Source organism: Salvia hispanica, chromosome 3, assembly GCF_029641045.1.
Source record: "Salvia hispanica isolate PSC_SH4W2 chromosome 3, Shi_PSC_v1, whole genome shotgun sequence".
Classification (NCBI taxonomy): domain Eukaryota; kingdom Viridiplantae; phylum Streptophyta; class Magnoliopsida; order Lamiales; family Lamiaceae; genus Salvia; species Salvia hispanica.
Window position 1 is genome coordinate 20,680,775 of NC_142694.1, and position 23,972 is coordinate 20,704,746.

The 23,972-nt window shown below is 36.0% G+C and overlaps 1 protein-coding gene, 1 long non-coding RNA gene and 1 pseudogene across 4 annotated transcripts; all 3 read right to left on the reverse strand.

Annotated features, from left to right (window-relative positions):
* Window positions 1-6,538: 6,538 nt before the first annotated feature.
* Window positions 6,539-7,492, reverse strand: LOC148930352 (uncharacterized). Its single transcript, XR_016136816.1, has 2 exons — window positions 7,369-7,492; window positions 6,539-6,829 (listed from the first exon to the last, which is right to left on the reverse strand). It is a non-coding gene; the product is annotated as an uncharacterized LOC148930352 (long non-coding RNA).
* A 3,863-nt stretch (window positions 7,493-11,355) lies between these two features.
* LOC125216647 (WRKY transcription factor 71-like) lies at window positions 11,356-13,254 on the reverse strand (annotated as a pseudogene). Its single transcript, XR_016137373.1, has 3 exons — window positions 12,893-13,254; window positions 12,559-12,705; window positions 11,356-11,849 (listed from the first exon to the last, which is right to left on the reverse strand). The product of XR_016137373.1 is annotated as a WRKY transcription factor 71-like (transcript).
* A 7,324-nt stretch (window positions 13,255-20,578) lies between these two features.
* On the reverse strand, window positions 20,579-22,726 carry LOC125210671 (two-pore potassium channel 3-like). 2 transcript variants are annotated; one of them, XM_089067197.1, is made up of 2 exons: window positions 21,468-22,726; window positions 20,579-21,139 (listed from the first exon to the last, which is right to left on the reverse strand). In XM_089067197.1, exons 1-2 carry the CDS (start codon window positions 22,556-22,558, stop codon window positions 20,992-20,994), a joined length of 1,239 nt encoding a protein of 412 aa, XP_088923323.1. In that variant the 5' UTR covers window positions 22,559-22,726; the 3' UTR covers window positions 20,579-20,991. The 2 variants fall into 2 exon arrangements, with proteins under 2 accessions (XP_088923323.1, XP_047966189.1); XM_048110232.2 differs by having other exon boundaries at window positions 21,459-22,722.
* Between the last annotated feature and the right edge of the window lie 1,246 nt (window positions 22,727-23,972).

Consider the following 23,972-nt stretch of genomic DNA (forward strand, 5'->3'; position numbering starts at 1 on the left):
GATCTAAAATAAAACGTGCGCTGTCACGCCCGTATTTTCTAAGGATAGAAAACACAGTTTATCGTGACTTGGGGAGGGTTTAAGAAGCGGGAAAAAAAAGGGGAAATAAACATATTGATCCAAAATATTTTAATAACTGAAAACTTAGAAAAACAAAGTACTATCATTTCAACAAAGTACCAACTCTAAGGAAATAAAGATTGGAACGTAAACAATTTGAAAAGTGTTTGACTCTCAATGCTAAAAGAATTTTAAAGAAAAGACACACTGCGGAAGCGTTCAAGACACGGAAAATGCCGAGTATGAAGACACGCCATATCCAACGATACTAAGCAAGCCATAAATAATCCATGAATTCTGCTCAACAAGTGTTTTACTCACGTCCCTACCGACTTTTCAAACTTATTCTTAATGTAGTTTTGAATAAGTTTGGGGGGATGAAGTGGTGGACCGTGAGTTTAGTTGTTTTTGCTTACTTTTGTTAGTTTTGTTCTTTGTTTTTTTTAAAACCCGAGGTTAATATAGTCATGAGCATAACATAGAAAACTTAGAAATACTCATGTTTAGGGACATCAGACCGAGTTGCCTATGATGAAAAGTTCTATTATGTTTTGTTTGAGTTGACTTGATACATTGAATTGAGAGTTTTGTTAAAAGGTGCACAATTAATGAATTGCTTGTTTACTTTGAATCATGCTTATACCTTGTGCGACTTGAGCCATAAATTTCTTTCTTGTGTGATTTATCTGCATTCATGTACTTGTTTCTAGAACTTGCTCCCAGTCTGCCTAAGTCTACATAGTGTTTAAATGATAAAAGAGGACGTTAGGCCATCCTTCTTAGCTACTTTATATATACAAATTTTTGACCTTACTCAAAATATTTTTCCTAGCTAGCCACTTTGAGTCTTTAAACCCTTTTTCTTTGGAAGCTAAATAAAGGGGGAATATCCTTACACTCTTGGGGAAAGTTAGTTTATATCTTGTGAAAAGAGTTGGAGAGATAAGGTAGAAAGAAAGTAGTGTGTTTAAATGTGAAAGTAGCATAGACATATGTGGTTTGAAATTTAAATTTTGTTGAGCATAAAAAAAAGGATGTATAAAAGAAAAAAAAATGAAAAGAAAAAAAATCGAGAAAGAAAAAAAAAGAGAGGAAGAATGAAAAGAAAAAAAAATCAAGGAATTTGGGAAGTGAGAAGAAATATGGACGAATAGAATTTACTGAGATTTGAATTATTGGTTGGGTGTTGAGTTTGATGTAGTAGAAACTGATCACTTTTGCTATGTTGGGTTTAGTCAATTTTTAGCCAAATATTTCCTCACCTTACCAAAGAGCCTACATTATAACCTAAAACAAAGACCTTTCGGATTTTTGATTTTAATCACATAAAGTAGAGGAGGGATTAGACTTTAAGCAAGCTTATGGTAAACTTTGCATGTTGCATGATCTGAGAGCATATATTCTTCACCTTATACACTTTGAGAGTGAGTGATAAACACGCTTCTAAACACTTGTGAGCGCATGTACTTCAAGGTGATCAACGAGCTAGTAATGAAAGTGCACTAATAAGCTTTGCTTGATTTGTTTGTATTCTTGTCGAACTCTTTATTTTTCTGTTATAAAAACTGAGGCAACTATGAAGTCTAGTCCTTAACATCCGTGTTTCTTAATTTGTTTTTCTCTTGTTTTGTTTGAGGACAAACAATTATTTAAGTTTGGGGGATTGATAAACACGGGATTTGCATGATTTTAAGGCCTAGATTTGGCTCGTTTTAAATGTCAATCTTGCAAATTATGTTCTTAAATTGCATATATTATATATTTTGGTATTTTGATGTGTTTGTTGATAAATGATAGAAAAAGATAGAAAAAGGTGCAAAAAAGGTGTCAAGGTTCAGCAGCCTCTGTTCGAGCCCATCTGCCAACGAGTTTGAAGTCCAATCAGTGCTTAATACATACCATTCTCTTCATCTTCGAAAGAGCTTCGCGTGGGTACCTTGAACATCTAAATCGGAGTTCTGTGGAGAAAGTTATGGCCATTTTACGAACGTTGCGCAGTGCAGTCAAAATTAGGCGGAAATTGGCGGAAATTGAAGAAAGGAAAGAAATTGTTGCCTTGTGATATCAAATCTCTCCTATTAATTGTAGGATTCGAAATTACCATCTTTTCTATTACTTGGAGGATAGTTTTTTACCAATTATAAATCCTTTTCGAGCCTATATATACCTCATAACCTAATTCATAATATTGATCTCAGAGCCTCCAATCCTCTCCATCCCTATACTTCTTCCATACCATATTCCACACTTAAATTCATCCATCTTCCATTGGAGCGGAGCTCTGCAGATCCAGGCAAGAGAAGACTGAAGATTGCATAATTCAACCTTGGGTTTTGTTTTATTTTTCTTCATGTCTAGTACTTTTTGTTGTTTTACTTGTCTATGAGTATTAAACATCTTTTGTAGAATTTTTGGTAATATGCTATGATTTTGAGTTATTAATTCAATTGTTTTTCCTTGTTAGCTCTTGTAGTTATTTCGATTTCTCTTGTGCTTATACATTTGTTTGACTGGTCATCTTATGAATGCATGTGGATTTTACTACAAGAACTGAGAAGTGAGTAGTCTAATTTGAAAGAGGAGAAATTGACGTCTTTGCCAATAATATCGAGAGATTTGAGCCTTTGAATGAAGCAAAATTATCTTAGGAGCTTTTAGGAGTTGTTGCCTTAGTTCTAGGAAGGACACTTCGGTTCTAGGTAGCAATCTACAAATTATATGCTTCGAGAGAAGATATAGTTTTACATATGTGATAGCTTAGTAACTCTAGAGACCGTAATTCAAGGAATTCTTTTGGATTTTAGCTTTTGATTGTGGTTCCTAAAATTCTACATTCCTTAGCCTGTTTTGTATATTATTTATTTTTATATTTTCCGTTATTTATTTATTTCTTTATGTCTAGTTTATAAATTCAAACCCAAAAACCATGTGTCTCTAAATAATACATGACGCTTAGTATATGATAGACAGTTGCTATCTTATTCCCTGAGTTCGATATCCCGGTACTGACCTTTAGCTATACTAGATCTACCTTGTATACTTGCAAGTATTTTTAGTGCTAATAAATAGTGCATAGTCACTTCAGATAGGTTCATTCAAATACGAAACATGGCAAGACAAACATTTTTCACCTCCTTTCACATAGTAAAAATATTTAGGACATAGTCCTTATTTAAAACGAAAGCCCACCTCAAAATCTTAGCTCCTCCACAAACTTCCTGTCCCAACCTCAACAACGTGCACAACTTCACCCTTTTCGAAATAACATGACATGCAAAATTAGAGTTTGCAAAAATAATTTAACAATGCATTCATCCTAAGTATATGTGATCAATTCATCTTTTACTCTTTTCTTAGTAAAATCTCACCTAAAGAAACTCACATAAATAAACTCAGTCCAACAAAGATCGAATTAATTAATCAAATTAAATACAAAAGTCACAACCAAAACTCGTTCTCTCGATCTTCACTAAACTGGAAAGGCCAAGCGATTCAGAATCAAACAACCTACATTCAATTAATAAATAAACTAGTCCAACTCATAGTTATTTGGTTGGCCAGGTTAAACAAACACAGAATAAAACTATAAGTCAGTAGCTAACTGATAGAAGGATCGGTTTGTATTATTTTCTGATAATTTCATTGTACATAGAGCACCATTATATAGGGCTAGGATATCTATACAAGGTAAACCTATTTTACATAATTACACTGATTCTATATCTCCTATCTTTGGTAATAGTTGATCCCATATCAATCACAAATATTCTCTCCCGATTTGATGCAATCTTCTTCCAACACTCCCCCTCAAGTTAAGTGACGGGGTTTCCGATACTTAACTTGCATAATACTTCTTGAAACAACTTCGAGTTTACAGCCTTCGTCAGGATGTCCGCCAGCTGATCTTCGGACTTCACATATGACATTTCAACTATCCTTGCTTCAATATTCTCCTTTATGAAGTGTCTGTCCACCTCCACATGTTTAGTTCGATCATGTTGAACCGGATTCTCAGATATACTAATGGCCGCCTTGTTATCGCAGAAAAGCTTGCACGTCTGAGATGAGTACAAGTCCAATTCTCTCATAAGTCTTCTTAGCCACAGTAATTCAGTCACTCCACTCTTAATCCCTCGAAACTCTGCCTCCGCGCTCGAGAGTGCTACTACTTTCTGTTTCTTGCTCCTCCATGTTACCAGATTTCCTCCAACAAAGGTGAAGTACCATGCAGTGGACTTTCCATTATTCGGATTCCCAGCCCAATCTGCATCAGTGAAACCATGTATGTCCAAGTGTCCATGCTTCTCAAACAAAAGTCTGTGTTCGGCTGTCCCTTTCAAATACCGAACAATTCTTAGAACTGCTTCCCAGTGTTCATCTTGAGGTGCATGCATAAATTGACTTACTACTCCCACAGCATAAGCGATATCTGGCCTAGTGTGAGATAGATAAATCAACTTCTCGACCAACCTCTGGTACCTTCCTCTGTCAGCTGGTTTCGCCTTTTCTTTCATCTGTAACCCATGATTCTGGACAATTGGAGTATCTGCAGGTTTGCAATCCAACATCCCCACTTCAGCCAAGAGGTCGAGCACATACTTCCTTTGGTTTATGAAGAACCCCCTTTTTGACCTTAACACCTCTATTCCCAAGAAGTATTTAAGAGGTCCCAAATCCTTCATCTCGAACTCACTGAACAAGTTTTTCCTCAGTTTTGTCATTTCTTCCTCATCGTCTCCAATAATAATCATGTCATCTACATATATGATCAAACATGTGATCTTCCCATTTTTCTTCTTGATGAACAAGGTATGGTCAGAATTGCTCTGCTTATATCCATATTTCTTCATTACCTCTGTGAACCTTCCAAACCATGCCCTCGGAGACTGCTTCAGCCCTTACAATGTTCGTTTTAATTGTCATACCTCTCCATCTTGGAATTCATCAGTAAACCCGGGTGAGGTTCCATGTAGACTGGTTTCGGTAACTCTCCGTATAGAAAGACATTAGTCACATCGAATTGATGAAGAGGCCAATCCTTGTTGGCAGCAATTGAGAACAATACCCTTACAGTGTTAATCTTTGCCACCGGCGAAAAAGTTTCATCATAATCTACACCATAGGTCTGAGTGTACCCCTTCACCACGAGCCTAGCCTTGTATCTCTCTATTGTGCCATCTGGCCTTCGCTTGATTGTAAACACCCATCTGCACCCCACAGTCTTAACTCCTTCAAGAAATTTTCCTTTTACCCACGTACTGCTCCTCATTAGTGCCTTCATTTCAATGAACATAGCATCCCTCCAGTGCTTGTGTTTCATTGCTTCATCAGCTGATTGTGGAATTTCTTCTTCTTCAGATAGTGCAGCCTCAAAAGCTCGAGCCATCTTAGCCAAATTTCCCTGCGCGAAATTAGCTATTCCATAACGACTTTTCTTTCCGATCTTTTCTGGAGAGTATCTCTTACGTGGAACTCCCCTTGTACTCCGGTAGGGAAGGGCATATCTACCAGTGTCACCATCAATGGTATTATCCTCATCTGCGAGATCTATACTCACGGGATCAGTGGAAACTGTATCGGGACATGGTTCAGGGATTATCTCGGATATCCTCGGAGAAGGATCAAGGGATCGCGGATGAGATGACACTTGTGGTGAGACCTGCTCGGCGGCAGTGACCACTGGTTCTGTTGGTTCCTCAATCGAAGAGTTTGAAAGTGGCACAACCCAACTTAGATAGTCTAGTGAACTATGTGGATCACTCTCCCCCTTACTACTAAGGTGGGTGTGGTAAAAGAATTCGGTTTCCAAGAAGTTGCAATTCATGGTGGTGATGATTTTTTTGGTGTGAGGATCAAAACACCGGTATCCCTTTTGGTTCACTCCATACCCTACGAAGACACATTTGGTAGCACAAGGTTATAGTTTGGTTCGTTCGTGTTTCGGGATATGGACATAAACGGTGCAGCCAAAGACTTTGGGTGGGAGGTTTAGGTGTTGGGGAATTTTGGTCATCTTAGATAGAATATCAAGTGGGGTTTTCTTGTTTAGGATTTTTGTGGGAAGTCGGTTCATGAGGTAGACGGATGTGGCTATGACTTCTGGCCAGAAATGTTTTGGTACTCTGGATTCGATCATTAGGGCTCGGGTTATTTCTAGGATTGTTCCGTTTTTCCTCTCAGCTACCCCATTTTGTTCAGGTGTATAGGCACAAGATGTTTGGTGGATCATTCCATTTTCCTTACAAAATTGGGCCATAGAACTATTAACAAACTCTCTCCCATTGTCTGACCGAAGAGTTTTGATGGTTGTATGAAATTGGTTTTGGATCATTTTGAAGAACAAGATAAATTTGTCTACAACTTCATATTTATGTTTAGGAAAGTAAATCCAAGTCATTCTAGTGCAATCATCAACAAATATCACAAAATGTCGGAAACTACCCCCAACAATTGGTGCAGGACCCCACACATCAGAATGTATTGAGGAAAAAATGGAACTCATTCGTGTATTTGTAAGCTTAAATGACTGTCTTTGGCTCTTGGCCAAAACACATGTTTCACACGAAAAATCAGTATGAATGGGAAGGTTCGGAAAAAGAAGTTTAAAATAACCAGGAGAAGGGTGTCCTAGTCGGTGGTGCCACAGCCAAATTTCTTGTTTCGTGGATCCTTGAGCCAACATCGCACTGCCATGTTGAGCTATCTCGTCCATGTAGTAAAGTCCTTGCTTCTCAGTGCCACGCCCAAGAATCCTCCTCGTCTGAATATCCTGTAATATACAAAATGTGGGATGCATTAGGAGTGTGCAGTTCAAATCTCTAGTCACATGACTTATAGACATCAGCCTTTGAGAGAGGGTAGGCACATGTAAACAATTTGATAATCGGAGAGTAGGAGATATATCAATGGTTCCCGACACCGCAACAGTAATTAATTCCCCATTTGCAGTCCTAATAAATGTGTTGTTAACTTTATCATAGCTACTAAAATCATCCCTTTCTGGGGTCATAGTATCTGTGGCTCCACAATAAAAAATCCAACCCCTATCGCCAGTTCTATCATCATTATACACATGAAATGCAGCGGAAATATTCTCTAAAGGTGCAAAGGGGTTATATGACAAAAATATGCAATTATTTGTGGCATGCTGGGTATTTTCAGAAATGTGGGGGTGTTTTTGATAGATCACAAAATCAGGGGGTTTATTTTTAATTTCATGGGGTTCATTCTGTAATATTTCTAATTTATGGGGGGGCAAATAAAAGGAGTTAGAAAAGCTAGGGTTTGGTTTAAAACCAAACCCTATACCTCCAGCGGTGTCGCTCTTCATCGTGCCCTGCTCCTCCGCCTTCTCGGCGAAATTGCCGGCTCCCCGCACGCCGTCACCGCCGGTCGAAGCATATGCTCCCGGCGGTTTTCCCTGCCCGGTCGTCATCTCTCTGTTTCCAGCTTGCCTCTGCTGCCCCTTTTCGTCTTCTCCGACCGATAGCTTGACTTGAGCTCTCGATTTTTGCTTCTCCTCCCACCATTCTGGGTACCCAATTAAGAGGAAGCATTCCTCCCGGGTGTGTCTCAGTTTCCCGCACAGTGAGAGCAGACCAATTGGGATTTGTCCGGCCTGTCTCCCGGTCGGTGCGCGGCTGCGGTGGGTCGTGGTGGCCCGCGATGGTTCGGGCGTTGGCTCTGAACGGCGAGCCCGTACCTGATCCCTCCCCCAGATGATGAATCGGCTCCTCTACCGTGAGCATCTCTGGTGGGTGGAGAGGACGAATTGATGCTTCTTCGGGTAGCCTCCTTCTTCATCCATCCGTAGGCTGCTTCAACTGATGGGGATAATTCGTCCTTGAGAATGTCTCTTCTGATTGAATCATATTCTTGATTCAAACCTGTCAGGAATTTGATCAACCGCTTGCCGTTGGAGAATTCCCGGAATTGGTCGACGCCTTTGTCGAAACACGTGATTCGCTGCTTCTGGCAGCGATCGATATTGATCCACAGCCCATTGATTCTTCGATAATATGTTTCTAGATCGAGGTCTCCTTGTTTAATGTTGATTGCTTTTTCTTCCAGGTCGTAGATAAGATATGGATCTGCTTTACTTTCGAAGGTCACTGTAAGGCTGTCCCATAACGCCTTCGAGGTTTGGTGATGTGCAAAATCAGCGATGATATCGTCTTCAATATTGTCGATGATCCATGAAAAAACGACCAGATCGTCTTCCTCCCAGTCGTCGTACCCTTTGCTTCCGGGTTCAGGAGGCTCCTTCCTGATGTGTGAGTAGGCCCCTCGGCCCCCTATTTTGACCTTCATCAGTCGTGACCAGATCGGGTAGTTTTTTCCGTTTAGCTTGAATGCCACCGTGACATTCTTGTTGTTCCTCAATCTTGTTGTGTTGTTTTCTGTATTTAGTTTGGTATCTTCATCGTCTGACATGTTTCTGGGTGGTGTAGGAATTGGTTTTCTTGGTTGATTTTGGCTTTTGGGTCGAGAATCGGTATTATCGGGGCTATGATGAGGTTTTTCTGAGCCTCATTCGTTCCTGCTTTGACGCTATGATAAAAATCCATGGGTTCCATCCTAAAACCAATTGATGATAGGAGGAGGGCCGATTTGATGCAATATTCTTCCAACACTAACAACAAATGCTCCCAGCAACCCACGTCTTTCTCTCAACTCTACTGTAATTCAAATTCTTAAAAAGGAGACAACACAAGTTCATAGTTGTATAGTAAATTACTCCCAACCCAGCACGTATTACTCCCTCAACAACTATATTCAAATAAATAATAAAACAATTATACTATATTTCTCCCTCACATACTACACGTCTACTACTCCCTGCCACCTACTCTGCTACTCACGTCCAACTCTCCATCACAAAAGTATAAAAGAAAGCTTATTTTATAAAAGAAATTAATGCAATACTCCCTAATCAACACACGTAAATACTCCCTACCAACACAGAATGAAATAAGAATTAGTAATTCAAAGATTTATACTTAAATACTCTCTGCCACCACATTTATACTCCTTTCCCAACGCCTTCATTAAACTAAAGAAAAAGGTTGAGGATTTATAATATAAAATACTCCCGGTCGTCGCCTACGGCTTCCTCAACGATTCAAACTTTACTATTCTTGTCTATCTCTTCTTCATTAATTCATGTTTCCATACTTGTCTCACGATAAAAGCAAAAACCAAATAAAAACGTATACTCCCTCACAAAACTTAAAGAGCAAAAGTAAAACTAAATAAATTAATTTAATATCTATATATTCCCAATCACCTCCGAGTACACCTATCTCATCCACAAACAAATTCTTCCTCACTCAAACAGCAATAGCAGAAAAAAAAAAAAAAAAAAAACAAAAACTCCAATCTCCCTTGTTCCAGAATTTGAATCTTTTATTAAATTTTCTCATGTGTTCAATTAAAACATTTTTGGGCAGACACTAATATTTCCAAAAATCGAATTGAAGGGAAAAACAAAATGGCAGCTTCTAAATGGTGTTAAAGATCAAGGCTTTCACACGAATCCATCATTCAACAGTCTAAAGAATTTCAAAAAGATTTATTCCCGTGTGTGAATAGGTGAACTAAGTCATGGTATGATGAAGAGGATTTCAGATTAAAGGTTATACCTTTGGAAAGAATCAAGCTTGTTAGTAAACTGGAGGAATTGAGATCACAGCTCTCTCGATTCAGAACAACAATATGATGGAATTGACTACAAAATTAATATGATCATGCGAAGGTTTATTATTCAAAAGATTGAGGAGAATTTACCTTCGTGTAAAAAAAGAAGAAAGAACTGCAGCACGTTTCTGAAAAGGATCGTGAATGTGTATTTTATTAGCAAAACTGATAGAGATATTGTTAAATTCTCCAAATCCTTGTCCCACATCGGCTTGGTGATGATTCTAACTTCTCTATATAAGTGTGGACAACCCTCCCCTTTATGAGGCCTTTTAAGGGGTGAGTGGCTCATTTCTAATATGGTATCAGAGCAGGGCCCAAGTCATGATGGTTTATCTCTTTATCTCTTCTCTTGCCTGGTGATGATCCTAACTTCTCTATATAAGTGTGGATCTCTTCTATTGCCTGGTGATGATCCTAACTTCTCCATATAAGTGTGGATAACCCTCCCCTCATGAGGCCCTTTTAAGGGGTGAGTGGCCCAGATTTTAGGGAGTGGAGGTTTTGGTGAAGAGGAAAACGTGTAAAATAGGATCAGAAGAAGGAATTATTTTTGACTGAGTATTTGACTGCAGGAATTAAATAGGGATTATGAATAAATGGCTATATTAAAAGTATCCCAATTGAATTAGAATAAATGGCGTAGGAGAGAATAATAATAATAATGGACAAAAGTGATAGGCCCTAACTTCTCCATATAAGTGTGGATAACCCTCCCCTCATGAGGCCCTTTTAAGGGGTGAGTGGCCCAGATTTTAGGGAGTGGAGGTTTTGGTGAAGAGGAAAACATGTAAAATAGGATCAGAAGAAGGAATTATTATTTTTGACTGAGTATTTGACTGCAAGAATTAAATAGGGATTATGAATAAATGGCTATATTAAAAGTATCCCAATTGAATTAGAATAAATGGCGTAGGAGAGAATAATAATAATAATGGACAAAAGTGATAGGCCCAAATATATATATAATTTTAGTATATTAATTAAATTGTGGTGTTTTCTTTAAAGTACTTTGGTGTTATTCCAAGTACTTAGACGAACGCCCAATTTCCTCATCGATGATTCTCATGTCAAACTCGCCGACTACTTTCACCACACGATTGACCAACAATGATTCAAATCATTTAATATTTCCAAAAGCAACCAAATAAAACAAGGACGGTATTTGATTCAAAGATCTCACACTCGTTCTCAACACAAAACTCAACGTAAAAGGTACTAAAAAAAAACGGGTGTTACATGCGCGTAACATGAGACGGATGGAGTACAAGTTAAACTCCAGCGATCCTCTCACTTAATTGCCCGGGGGGGGTTGGAATATTATAGATGGATATAGATCATAGATACACATCTAATGAAATTGATATACGTCTAAATTTATAGAATAGATCTATTGATCAAACGTATGTACCCTGTATATCCAGATCGATTGGATTTCTTTCACCCAATATGTAGGATCTTCTAATTCCTCATATGTAGCTAAATATATCATACACTTCACAGTTCATTCCATATTCGTAACATATCCTATGAAACACATATCATAAAATTTATTGCAGACTAGTGCCCTCCATTGACTAATAAACACGAGTTATCAAATTATAAGTGAAAACATAATTAAATTGATTGATAAATTGTAGTAGAAACTAGTATTAATATAAGTTGGGATAACTAATAAAGATTGGTACTAACTAATCATGCCCGGCCTCGCGTGTTGAAACGCATATACAAAGATATGACATAAAGCATATTAATTTTGGAAATTTCCTAGGGCTCCCTTTTGGGAAATATTACTATGAGGAATAATATCTTGCAAGAGTCCATATTCATGAAACTGTTGTAGCTGGAGCTGATGATGATTGTACAAATTAATGCTAGTGCCACCATAGAGGTGAGGTATTTGGAGCAAGAGTTCTTGAGGAATGGCGGGGCCCTCCAACGTCGTAGATGGCCCGAATAATCCGCGGAGGGTTGCCGGAACGTGGTGGTTGTGCTGCCCCTCATAAGTGGTGATCACGATTGAAGGGTCTTGGAACGATCTCTCTACACGTTTTTTCACATTGCATTTCTGCGTCGTGCACCTGTAGTAGCTTCTGCGACATATATTTTAAATATAAAATGATCAGAAGGCTCAAATTATATGAAATGGTGAAACAAAATAGAAAGCAAGAAACATGAACATATATCTTCTATCCCACTTTTGGTTGTTTCCCATCTTCATTTTATTTCTTGTGTTCTGTCTTAATTTTGTACAATAATATTATTAGTTAGAATTCATTATAGCTTGTTAGGGTATCAAATTTTGAAGTTAATAATTACTATTCTATATTTATAAGTAATAAATGTAAATTAGACTTTATTATAGTAGTTGTACTATTATATAGTTGAAGACACTAGAATAATTAAACAAGCATGCAAAAGATCTTCATTTAAATAAAAACGTGATTTAGTATTCATTGCACCAGAATTTGATTTTTTAACTAAAGTTTGGGAAAAAGATAAAGTGGTGATCGTGATAACGAAGGAATAATAAGTTTCTAGAAAAGGTTTGGACTATTACCATGACTTTGTTATGAAAAATAGTGTTCACATAAAATCAGAGTTTGCCTTCACACTACACAAACAAACTAATTAATTAAATAAACACCAATCATAATTTAACTATTAGCTAAAATCACACAACTAGACAACCTGCATAATTTCTTGTGTTCGCATTCAACCGTTGTGAAAAAAACTCCAAAATTAGTAGTGGAATAAACTATACTCGAGCCTTAAAAATGATACAATCAAAATATAACTAACCTTGGATAAGGGCTGTTTTTGACAGCCTTCTGCCCATATTTTCTCCATTTATATCCATCTTCTAAGTGATCAACTTCACTCTTTGTCATGAAAGCAAATCTTGGCTGCCTTTCCTTCTGCTCTCCTTTTTTCTTTCCTTTGCTACCCCTTTTGTAAATTTACAAATATAATCATTATTGGTGTGTGTGAATTGGTCAAGCAGTTAAAGGGTTATTGTTTGAGGCCAAAGGTCTCAGGTTCAAGTCCTCGGCAACTCAAAAAAAAAAAAATCATTAAATAAGCTATACTTTGTCTCAACTATATCCATAGTGAAAGAAAAAGAATATAAACATACTCTTTCTTGGAGTTTTCTTGGTGCTTAACAATGGAGGGTTCCTTCTCTTTCTTACTCTTACCAGAGTCGGAGGAGGAGGAGGTGGAGGAGTTGGGTGTGGCCGGGGTTTCTCTTCCACCGGCCACCTTCTCCTCCTCTTTGGAGGGGCCATTGGTGGCGGAGATGGGGTTGTCATCGGTGGGCCCATGCAAGAACTCGGTGAAGCTCATGTAAGGCGAGGGATCGAACATTTCGAGGTGACTGTCGCCACCGGAATAGGGGACTGTGGCGGCGTCCCGGTAGCATAGATCTTGAGACATTTGAGGCGTGGAGAGTGAAAAGAGAGAGAGGGTTTGGTTGGTCTCTTTATTTAAAGCTTTGACAAGGAGAAGATTTTGGTTGAGGTTTAGAATTGCATGTTTGTTAATTTATATATTATCGGTAGTTTGATTTTTCTAACCTCTTATTATTTTATTTTTGTATATTGTGTGTACAACATATCATTCACATGTTGAATCAATATTTTTAATTATTTTCTAAACTATATTAAGAGCTTATATGACATGTCAGATTTCCCAAGGCGCATCTGCGTATAAGAATGTGATCAGTTGTTAACTACTATTTTTGTCGTCTAAAAATAAAAATTTTAGAAATAACATGGGTATTAAGATAAAGTAAGAGAAAAATAGAAAGAAAAATGTGATAGTGGAAAATAGGTCTCACTTCATTAAAGAGAAATTTTTTTCCTTAAATAGAAAGTTTCTATTTATAGGAGACGAACAAAAAGAAAATAATTTATATTTTTAGGGAAAAGAGAGAGTATTTACCAATTGTTAACCGCCAACTATGTTAACATGCAGTTTATGTTATAGATGTCAACACGAAGGTATTGTATGTCAACTAATTTTTTGTTGACATGACATCTACATTTACTATAATATAGGCTATTGAAGTAGTAATAAGCAATTTAAGATAATTAATACTCCCTCCGTCCCGCTTTAGCAGTCTAATTGACTTTTTTGCCCTTTTTTTGTAAAAATGATAAAAAATAGTTAAAGTGGAGTAATGATAAAAGTAAGAGAGAATAAGACTCTTCTCTATATTATTTTCTCTCTTAATTTATCATTTCTCCCCTTTAACTATTTTTTATCATTTTTACAAAAAGATGACAGAAAAGTCAATGAGACTGCTAAAGCGGGACGAAGGGAGTACTAACTAATAGGATTCTCTACATAGATATATACATCAAATTAAAAAACATTGCGAGTCACATTATTAGAGGATTTTCATAGTGACAAAAAAAGTTCCACGGGAGTCCAACATTAAAAAATATGTGAATATTATAAAATGATCAAATTAAAATCATGTATTATTTAATAATGGATCAAAATAGAAGATTTAATGTGTCTATATGAGATGTGGGTAGATCGTAACGGACCCCACTTTCTATGAATACAATTTTTTCCATTTTAGCTGCTGCTACCAATCAATCTACCTCTTTTTCTTTTTAAAACATAAATAAATCACACTACACCTTTTGGTATCACATGTGTGTATTGTTGATATTTACTAAGTTATTCTCTAACAAGTCAAAGATTTATCATGACGGGTGAGATAGTTGGATTTAATCCCATTTTTTAATGTTTTATTTAGTAAGTATTTTTAATATTTAATTGGATTTATATAGTAATCGAAATATATAGGTTGTATCCAAAAAGTATTTAGTGATAGAAAGAGTGATCTATTAAACTTATATAGCTGTTTAAACTTCTTTTCACGAGATATTATTATATTCTTTTTAATTGCAACATATAGTGACTTAACATGATTAGTTGTCTTATACAAAACTTTTATACTCCTTTTTGTCTCAGTACATGCAAAGCATTTGGTTTTTGATAGCGAGATTCTATATAGCGTTTTTTTTAGTTAAATAGAGATAGAATAAAATGGGAGAGATAATAAAATAAAAATGATGTTATTTTGATTTTAAGAAATATGTCATTTTATGTATGACAATTCAAAAAGGAAAACGCTTCATATTTAGTAGCGCGGAGGAAATATTTATATGTTGTGAAATTAACTCAATATTTTATAAGGATGATGGTTATTATGGAGTAAAAAATATGTATATAACTTGAAAATGTAACAAAACATTTTGCATTATCTACAATAAGATTGCAAAGGAACTACAAATATATATATTTGTAGGGGAATCAGAGGTAGGAAATCTCGAATTTTACGTGAGTCTGACTCTTCGTTTCCTCTGTCGTGGTCCGTGATCCTTTTGCGTTGATTGGTTTTAGGCACAATTCACCAATAAAATATGATTGCTTCACATATATAAGTAATTATCTGAAGTGGCCATAAATCGTTAATAATTTGAAATCAGAAAATTTAGTTATATTACCTAACTAACACTATGTACCTATGACTAAGTTACAGTAATCTATTAATTATAGTATCTCTATATATTCAAGAAAATGCATCACCTAACTAATGCATTAATTTTGATTTCACAACACAACGAAATTTAACTAATTCATATCTGATATTTTATCCTCTTCGTGTTTGTGCCCTCTAGATATGGAACGAGTTGTAAGACTTCACTTTACTAGACTTGAATTTATCAAATTATAAATTTGTTTTTTAATCAATATTTTCAGTGTGATATCTGATATCTGGCCAAATATATATACTCACTAGGGTCAGTCGGTCATCCCAAAAAACATTTTATGTTCATTGTTGACATTTGAGCAGACTATAAAAAGTGATAAGATGTTTGAAATATTACAAAGTGACATGATTTGACATGAACCCATATTGTAAAGCTAAATCTCTTAAATGAAATTTTCGAAAATCACATGATTCACATCAATAAAAATAGAGAAGTTTAGAGTTGAATTTTGGCATTCTACCCCAAACTAAATATCAAGACATATTCAAGCAAAAATATTTCACTTGCCTCATAACAAGGATTAAGTCGCATTGATTTTAAGTGGTCGATTCAAACTTCAAAGCGAATTCTTAAAATGATTAAAAAAATCATTAAAAAAACATGAAATTATTGACTTGATTTTCCACCATTCTTTGTGACAATATTGTTCCAACCAGTGGCAGGTGTATTTGATACAGGTGTCCATACCAAAAATATATATACAAGAAAAAAGAATCATTTAGCCTCATGATACAATTTCATTCATTTTGGGAAAAAACATACCAAACTGTTGCCATTATTAATATGGATAAAAAATAGTTATCCAAATTACATCGAATTAGGTCATACTAATAAATCATGAAATTTTAAGTTTTATCAGTTTTCTCATACATATATGCTAATTAATACACACAATGACGTATTTGATTACTTAAAAAAAATTATATATATTTTTTAATTAGAATAAATGTTTTCTCTGCTTTTCATTTGAGCATCACCAAAAATGTTGTATAGTATGCGTACAAAAAAATTAAACTTCGTGATTAAATCTTTCAATAATTTTCTAACCTTACGAGATGGACTATAACTTAACCAAATTTTGTAATTTAAGAGCATTATTAACGCTACTGGGCCGGGCCGCAACTCGCGAGTCCCGGCCCGATTTCAGCGTTGGAGGGGGGAGAGTCACGGCCCGGGACGGTCCCGGGGCCGCAGTTCCGTCCCTGGGCCGCTCCCGGGATCCGGCCCGGCTCAGGGTTATATGCATCGGGACGGGCCGCAAACCCCTTTTATTTATTTTTTTATTTTTTTGCCATTTTATTATATCCATTTCTTCAACATTCTTCCACCAATTTCTCCATTTCTATCCTCTAAATTATTTTAATATTTTTTCTAGGATGTAATTTTTATTTTCTAGGTCTTAATAAATTTTTTTTCTAGGATTTGTAAAAAATTTTCCTCGGATTTTTAATTTTCTATTTTTCGACTGAACAATGAATTTTCCCGGTTTTAATTGTTCAAATTCTATTTTACGATTAAAATATGTTGTAATTGTGAATAATGCAAATGAATAGTTGTGACCTGAGTTGTGGCCCGATTTGTGGCCTGCGGGATTAATGGAGTTGTGGCCTGGAACCCCTAATTTGAGGGAATGATGACGTGGAGGGAACTTGCGCCCCAAATCCGGGACGGGGTTAAGGATGCTCTAAATACCTATTATCCTTTATTAATATTAATAGATATTTATAATATTCCCAAAACTTTATCATGTGGCAATATAATCTAAAAGCATGTTCTTAATATATGGAGAACTTAATATCTCAATCATTATGTGGCCATCTCTACTCCACGTATAATTCTTTGAATTGGTCAGCAGATACCATTTTCTTTCTAAGTAATTAAAACTAAATGGAGCTCAATTTAGACTCAAATGTGAAAAGTCATCTAGTCTAATTCCATCATTCTTTGACTATATATTATCTAAGATGTGCTCCTTTTTCACCGAAATCTTTATGTTCTAATTTTTCGTGTTACAACTTATTTTCATGTAGCTAGAATGTGAAATCATCATGATTAATGCATGTCGTGTAAAGCAACCAAATAGTAAAACACACAAGTTTTCGTAAGAAAATTCCACAAAGTAGAGTTCACGATTTTTGTGTTGTCCGCAAGCTATTTCGCAGGAATGTTGATTCAACCTACGTAAAATATTTAAAATAAAAAATACAAATAATTTTTAGCTATATATTTAAATTAGTGATGTATTAGGTGGGTCGAACAGGGTCACCCGATCCCTCTGCCAGCCATAGGTGCCTTCAACAAACTCTATTACGATCCACAACAGCTCCGCGTCTGCCCAATCCTTCTCGTTTCTATAAAAAGAAAATATGGATAGGAGAAAAATGTTTCTACAACAAATTTGAGCATATTAATCCGTTGATTTAGGTTCCTTTGTCCAATTTAAGAATACAAAAGGTACTATTGTTTTACGCATTTATAGAATTTAATTTTTTTAAATTTAATTGACGCGTATTTCCCCGTTCCGTCAATATTCTATTTAGCGTGTTTATTTTTGTTTTCATTTTCAACCTCTTATTTTTGAGGGAGAATGAATTGTTTCTTCCATGTATTATTATAGCGAAAAAAATCGTAATCATTTTTCCTTTTTTGAAAATTTTCATTTTTGCTCAAATTTGTTTTGTTTTATGTAAAGACGACGATGTTTTCCTTTGGCTCATTTCTAATTATATGGAGTCCATTGGCATGCTAGAGGGAGTAATAGTGTAATTGCATTATAAATAGAGTTATATATTACCCCTAGTGAAATTGTTCACCTAAGAGGATAACATTGACGCCGAATTGTTCAACTCATGAGAACATGTGTTATTATATGTTTGTCTTATTATATGTGGTAATTGTTTAATCAAATTTAATTAATTAATTTATGATTGCACATTTGCATTAAGTTGGCACTGAAATCATATGGAAAATTGCTAATTGAATGAAAAATTGCACTAAGTCGGTTAGGTGAACAATATAAAAACTTACTACTATTTCATTTCTCGAATTAAAGTCTGAAAAGTGGTTTCGTTTGATGGGAGTGGAGAAGTGTCATGCCGCAATTATCTCTTCCTTTTTTCATACCGATTTTCGTTTAAATTCATTTCCTGAAATTATTTTTACTATTAGTGAGCTTTTTTATCGTGATGTTTGTTCATCAGTCAAGCTCATTGATTTATCTCTTCAACCTTTCGAAGTTTCGTAGCATCCACAGCAGTGCCCTTACGGACGGACGCCGTCCGGCATCATGTAGTTGTTCGCCGCTGCGTAGCTGTCCGTCCGTGCCAACAGCACGGCGTTGCTTAATAATAAGAGCACGTCCATGCCGCTGAGTAGGCCGACTTGGCGGCACGCGATTTGGTCAACGGCTTAACTGTTGGATTTTCCTTTTCAAAAAAAAAAAAATAATAATACCAAAAATAAAAAAATAAAAAAATTGGATTCCCAAAAAATAGAGTCATTTTTTACCGTTTTTTTTTTATTTTTTTAATTTCAAAATCATTTATAAATACACACATTCATCATCCACTTTTCACATCAGATTATCTTGCACAACATGATTATAGCTGACGAAGGACCGATGGCGGCTAACTTTTACGACGAGGATGAAGCCGGAAGCTCAACCGCGAGGTCTCCCCCACGCCGAGGTGTGCATACGACAGTGGGCGAGAGGATCGAAACAAGACACACAATGCGCGATACAAGAACCCACATTGAGCTACAAGAAGACATAATCAAACACATTTCGGCGAAATTCAGCAACGAGAGTGGGTTTTTTTAATTTTATGAATTTATTATGTAATTTTTAATTTTTAGGATTTTAATTAATGTAATTTTTAATTTTTAGGATTTGAATTATATAATTTTTATTTTTTTTGTAACTTGTAATAGTATTCCGGGTATTTTTAATGCATTTTAATATTATGGAAAAGTTTTTATTTGAATTGAATAATGGAATGGTGGGACCCTTAGCTTGTCCTTGCGGAAGAGCATGGATGTGGATGTTTTGCTCTTGCCTAAGAGCAATGAGTAAAAAATGAATAAAAATGGGTCCGGGCCCACATCCGTGCTGGATCTAATTTTTTTCCTTATAAACCTTATATTTTGTACTTTTACGAGTGTGGTTTCAGTAGTACAACAATCGTTACAAATTTCGATAGGAACGATTTGATCTCAATGCTTATTCTACGATAGGATTAGGTCATTTGGGGATTAAATTGGGTTTAATAGTACTTAGTAAAGTACTCTCTCCGTCCCAAGGAAGATGACCCCTTTCTTGGGCGGCACGGGATTTTATGCAACTTTATTTTGTGTGTTAAATGGAGAGAGTAAAGTAAGAGAGAGGGGATAAAGTAGAGATAAAGGGGTTTCCATTTTTTAAGTAATGGGTTATCTTGGTTGGGACAAACCAAAAAGGAAAGTGGGTCATCTTTAATAGGACGGGGGGAGTAAGAGATAATGAGATTAAAATAGTAGAAATAGTGTAGACTATGCAGTAGATGATGAGATCCATAAATGATAAAGTAAAAGAGAAGGAGAAAAGACTTTTATAAATGGATATGAGAATATGAGAGATGAAATGGAAGTTGTTGTAATTACAAGGATGATGTATTGATTAGAAATTTATTAAACTTTGAAAATTGCTAGCTAGGGTAAAGTATTGTTGTGCTATTTCCACAACATAAAACCCTTTACTTGAAATAGTGAGAACCCCAAAACCCAATTTCTTAGACCAGCATCAATTCATTACTACATTTTATAATATTGCCAAATTCATAACTTGTTTCGAAAATTTTATAACTCAAAGCAAGGAGATGTTGAATTTGCGTTCAATCGTCATGAATGGCATGCTACAAACTCAGTGATCTTGATTTGGTTGCATCTTAACATAAATTCAATATAAACTTACTACGAAATCCAATTGTGTTTGGTCAATTCTAATTATTCTTAATTCAATGGGTGTATTCAAGTAGTATGAGACTCGTTCATTCTCAATCAAATGGTTAAGTGGCATGAAACTCTTCCATTCTTAATAAAATGGTTGAGTGGCATGAGACTCTAATCAAATATTATCAAAGATTCGATCGAATCTTTGGGCCAATTGTACTACCTTTCGAGGTGATGTGTTTGTTGGCGGATACCCTTAGTCCAACAAAATACAATAACTCAAATGCTAGAGATTGAAATTAAAAATAATAGAAATGAAACGCGAGTTGGGACACCAAAGAAACTGGAGTAATATTTTGATGTTAATTTACAAATTTAGAGCCAAATAAAAGCTATTAGTACAACATAAAAGAAACGAGCATATGCAAAATTGACTAAAGGATATTAACTAAAAAACAAAAATCTGTCATTCAAAATCTTTAGTTGTTTTGTTCCCCTCCAAGCTTGCCCTCTCTTCTTCAGCCCATGTTTCCCCATTTCACCTATAATCTTGATGCAAGTGAGCTCGTCCAGCCGGAAGTATAACCACACATACCAAGAGCCAAGAACGCGCATCCCTTCCACAGATAGGAGAGTCATTGTCAAGTACATTTTACTGTATCTCAAATCATCGGTCTAAATCTTGCACAAAAGCCTCAATCTTGATGATAACGACGATGAAGAAGCTCATGTTCTTCACTCAGTGACGGCTTTCAATAAGGTCGACTAGACTGATCTTCCCACAGTTGCCAGCATCAAGCCTCTCAAACTGCTGGCATATCTTGGCAACGTCGTGCTCTGAGATCTTGCCCATCTCTTTGAGCTTGTAGATCGCGTACTCTGACTTACTTGTGTTGTAATCAAGGGACGAAAACAAGGAAAACGAAGTGAGTATTAGGCACACTATTAGGACAAGAATTAACAAATTGGGATTGGTTTTATATAAATAAGAACCAGATACATATCTATCAAGCCATGGAAAAAGGTACTATGATGAAAAATGGTTCACTATCATTTTAGAAAACATAGGTAACACCTTTACCAAATTCACAAACACTACTTTGTGAATGCATTATAAATCAAGTTGTGCATAAACAAATTAAACAAATCAGAACAAACAAGCATCAAGTTGTGCAAAAACAGCAAAAAGGGACGATAGATACTAACGTGACAAACCCGTTGTTATCAATGTCAGCAGCAAGAAACTGCGCCACGGTCATATGCTGGTCGAGCACCCACTGTGCCATCCTCCTCTGCCTCCTGTCCACCCTCGCCTCCGCCAGGTAAAGAAACGCCCTAGCCACAGCAAGAGTCGACACAAGCAACCAAACCGAGGCAAAAATCCTACCCCCCAGCGAGTGAAACGCCCTATCGCCATACCCAACCGTAGTCACAGACATGACAGACAGATACAATGAGTCCACCCAATCCAACCTCTCCACAAAATGCATCACAGCAACACCTACTCCAATGCACACCACGACAACGCCCAAGGCCAACGCAACCTTCATCCGAATCCTCATCCTCCCCTTCTTCACATCAACTATGTAAGACCTAGCATCACTACCCTTGTTATTAATAGTCCTCAGCAGATAATTCTCTTGCAAATCAAGCACATAACTAACCATCCCAGTCAGCAAAATGTCAATGAAACCAAACCCCACCAACACAAACAAGACTGAAAACAGCTTAGTTGCTAAACTATCAGGGGTTATATCACCATACCCAATTGTACACATAGTCACAATACAGAAATACAGAGCATCAACAACAGGGTGAGTCTCATTCCCTTTGAAATCACCCCTAGTAAGAGAATAAATCACCACACCAAGGCTCAAATAGATAACCAAAAGCACCACACCCTGCCTCACCACACGCTGCTTACCAAACTGCGGCTGCTCCGCCGCCTCTGGGAATTCTTGAAATTCGTTGATGTTGGTCATGGCCGGAGCGGTCTTGGACCTGTGCAGATTCTTGGCAGGTGGTGGTGGGCATGAATGGGGGTCGTCAAGACTGGATTTTTGGGGATGGAAATCGAAACTGAGGGGGTTTTGTGAAGTGGGCCTTGGGGAATTGAGGGATAGAGCTAGGGCTTCGAGGAAATCGGGGGCGGTGGAGGAAGAAGGGGGAGTGGGGGGGCCGAAAATGAGGAAATCTTTGAGGTGTTTGGAGGAAGGGGAGGGTGGGATGGTGATTTCGTCGTGTTCGGGGAGAGAGTGGAGAGAGAGGGTTGGCCTTTTGAAAGGGAGGAGCGGCTCTTTCTCCATGTTGGCCGGATTTTCAAAATTTGTATTGAAAAAGGAAAATGGTTGAATAGATTTGGTGAAGATGATGAAGATGGAAAGAATAAAGAGTGGCGGTGGAGTAGGAGTGGCACTTGGCAATGCATGAAAAGGGAGTCGAGTAGAAGCAGGTTTTGAATTTTTATTTCAAATCAAAGTAAAAGAATCTTGATTTCAGTGAAAATGGAGAGAACGTGGCGCTATTTACGTTCGGAGACATCGTCACCCATTATAGAATTCAACGTTGGGCTATTTTCGTCCGAGAATACAAGGAAGATTAAGTAAATTGAAATTCATATAAGGACTCATTTCATAAAAAAGGAGATATAAGAAGATATGTAAAATAAGATAAAAAATACGAGTTTCATGTCAAGATATATAAAGATATGATTTTTTTTTTCGTTGTTGTTTGATTGAAAATAAATTATCTAAATTTGTATAGTATATTATTATAAGTATAACATGCTTAATTTGACAAATTGATGGGTTGCATAAACATGGTAAACGTTATAATTTTGGTAAGATTGGGTAGAGCTCTGGTCTTATATTGAGCTCTGAGTTAAGCTTAACTATGATATCAAACAATTAGAAATGTTCAAATATAATTCTTTATCTTGGAATTAATAACTTATCAAACACGCCCTAAGAGTCTATTAAACTAATACTAGTACTTCTTCCGTCTCATTAAATATGACTCATTTTTCTTTTTAATTTATTCCAAACTAAAATGACGCATTATTAAAAATAGAATCACCTTTCTCCCTATTTTATTTCATCTCTCTTACTTTATTTTCTTCATTCCACGTACTAAATAAAATCACCTTATAATATACACACATTGGTTAGAATTTAGTAATACAATAATAAATAAATGATTTGGAAATTTTAAATTTACTATATAAAAAATATTTTCAAATAAAACATGCTTCAAATTTCTCAAAATATGTATCTTTATTTTATTTTTATAAATCTTAAATCAATGTTTAATTATGTATGTGTTTAAGTATATATTCCAAAATTATCATAATTAAATATTTTATATTTTAAAAATATGATTATATGTCATTATTGATCTCATGTTAATTTTATCGTTAGCATCCCCATTAGTCCAACTCACTATACCAAAACTTGTACATTTAAAATTAAAGTTAAAATTTTTTAGCACGATAAAACACAACATGATCAACTCGTATTCGAATAGGATTCACCCAAAATTCGTTGGGTTAACCTAATTGACATTTGTATAGTATTTCAATCGATGAATGTAGCTATGGAAGAGTTCGAATCGCATATTAGGTCGAATCGCATATTAGGTGATATTTTTTTTTAATGCAACTCATGGCAAACGTAGTAACTTTGCATTGTTTTCGTATTATTAGAAAATAAATTCTTTATTTGA

Coding starts and splice junctions, on each gene's coding strand:
- LOC125210671 (XM_048110232.2), bottom strand. CDS start 22,558: ATGGAGAAAGAGCCGCTCCTCCCTTTCAAAAGGCCAACCCTCTCTCTC. Junction 21,140..21,458: donor GATAACAACGGGTTTGTCAC/GTTAGTATCTAT, acceptor TTACAACACAAG/TAAGTCAGAGTACGCGATCT.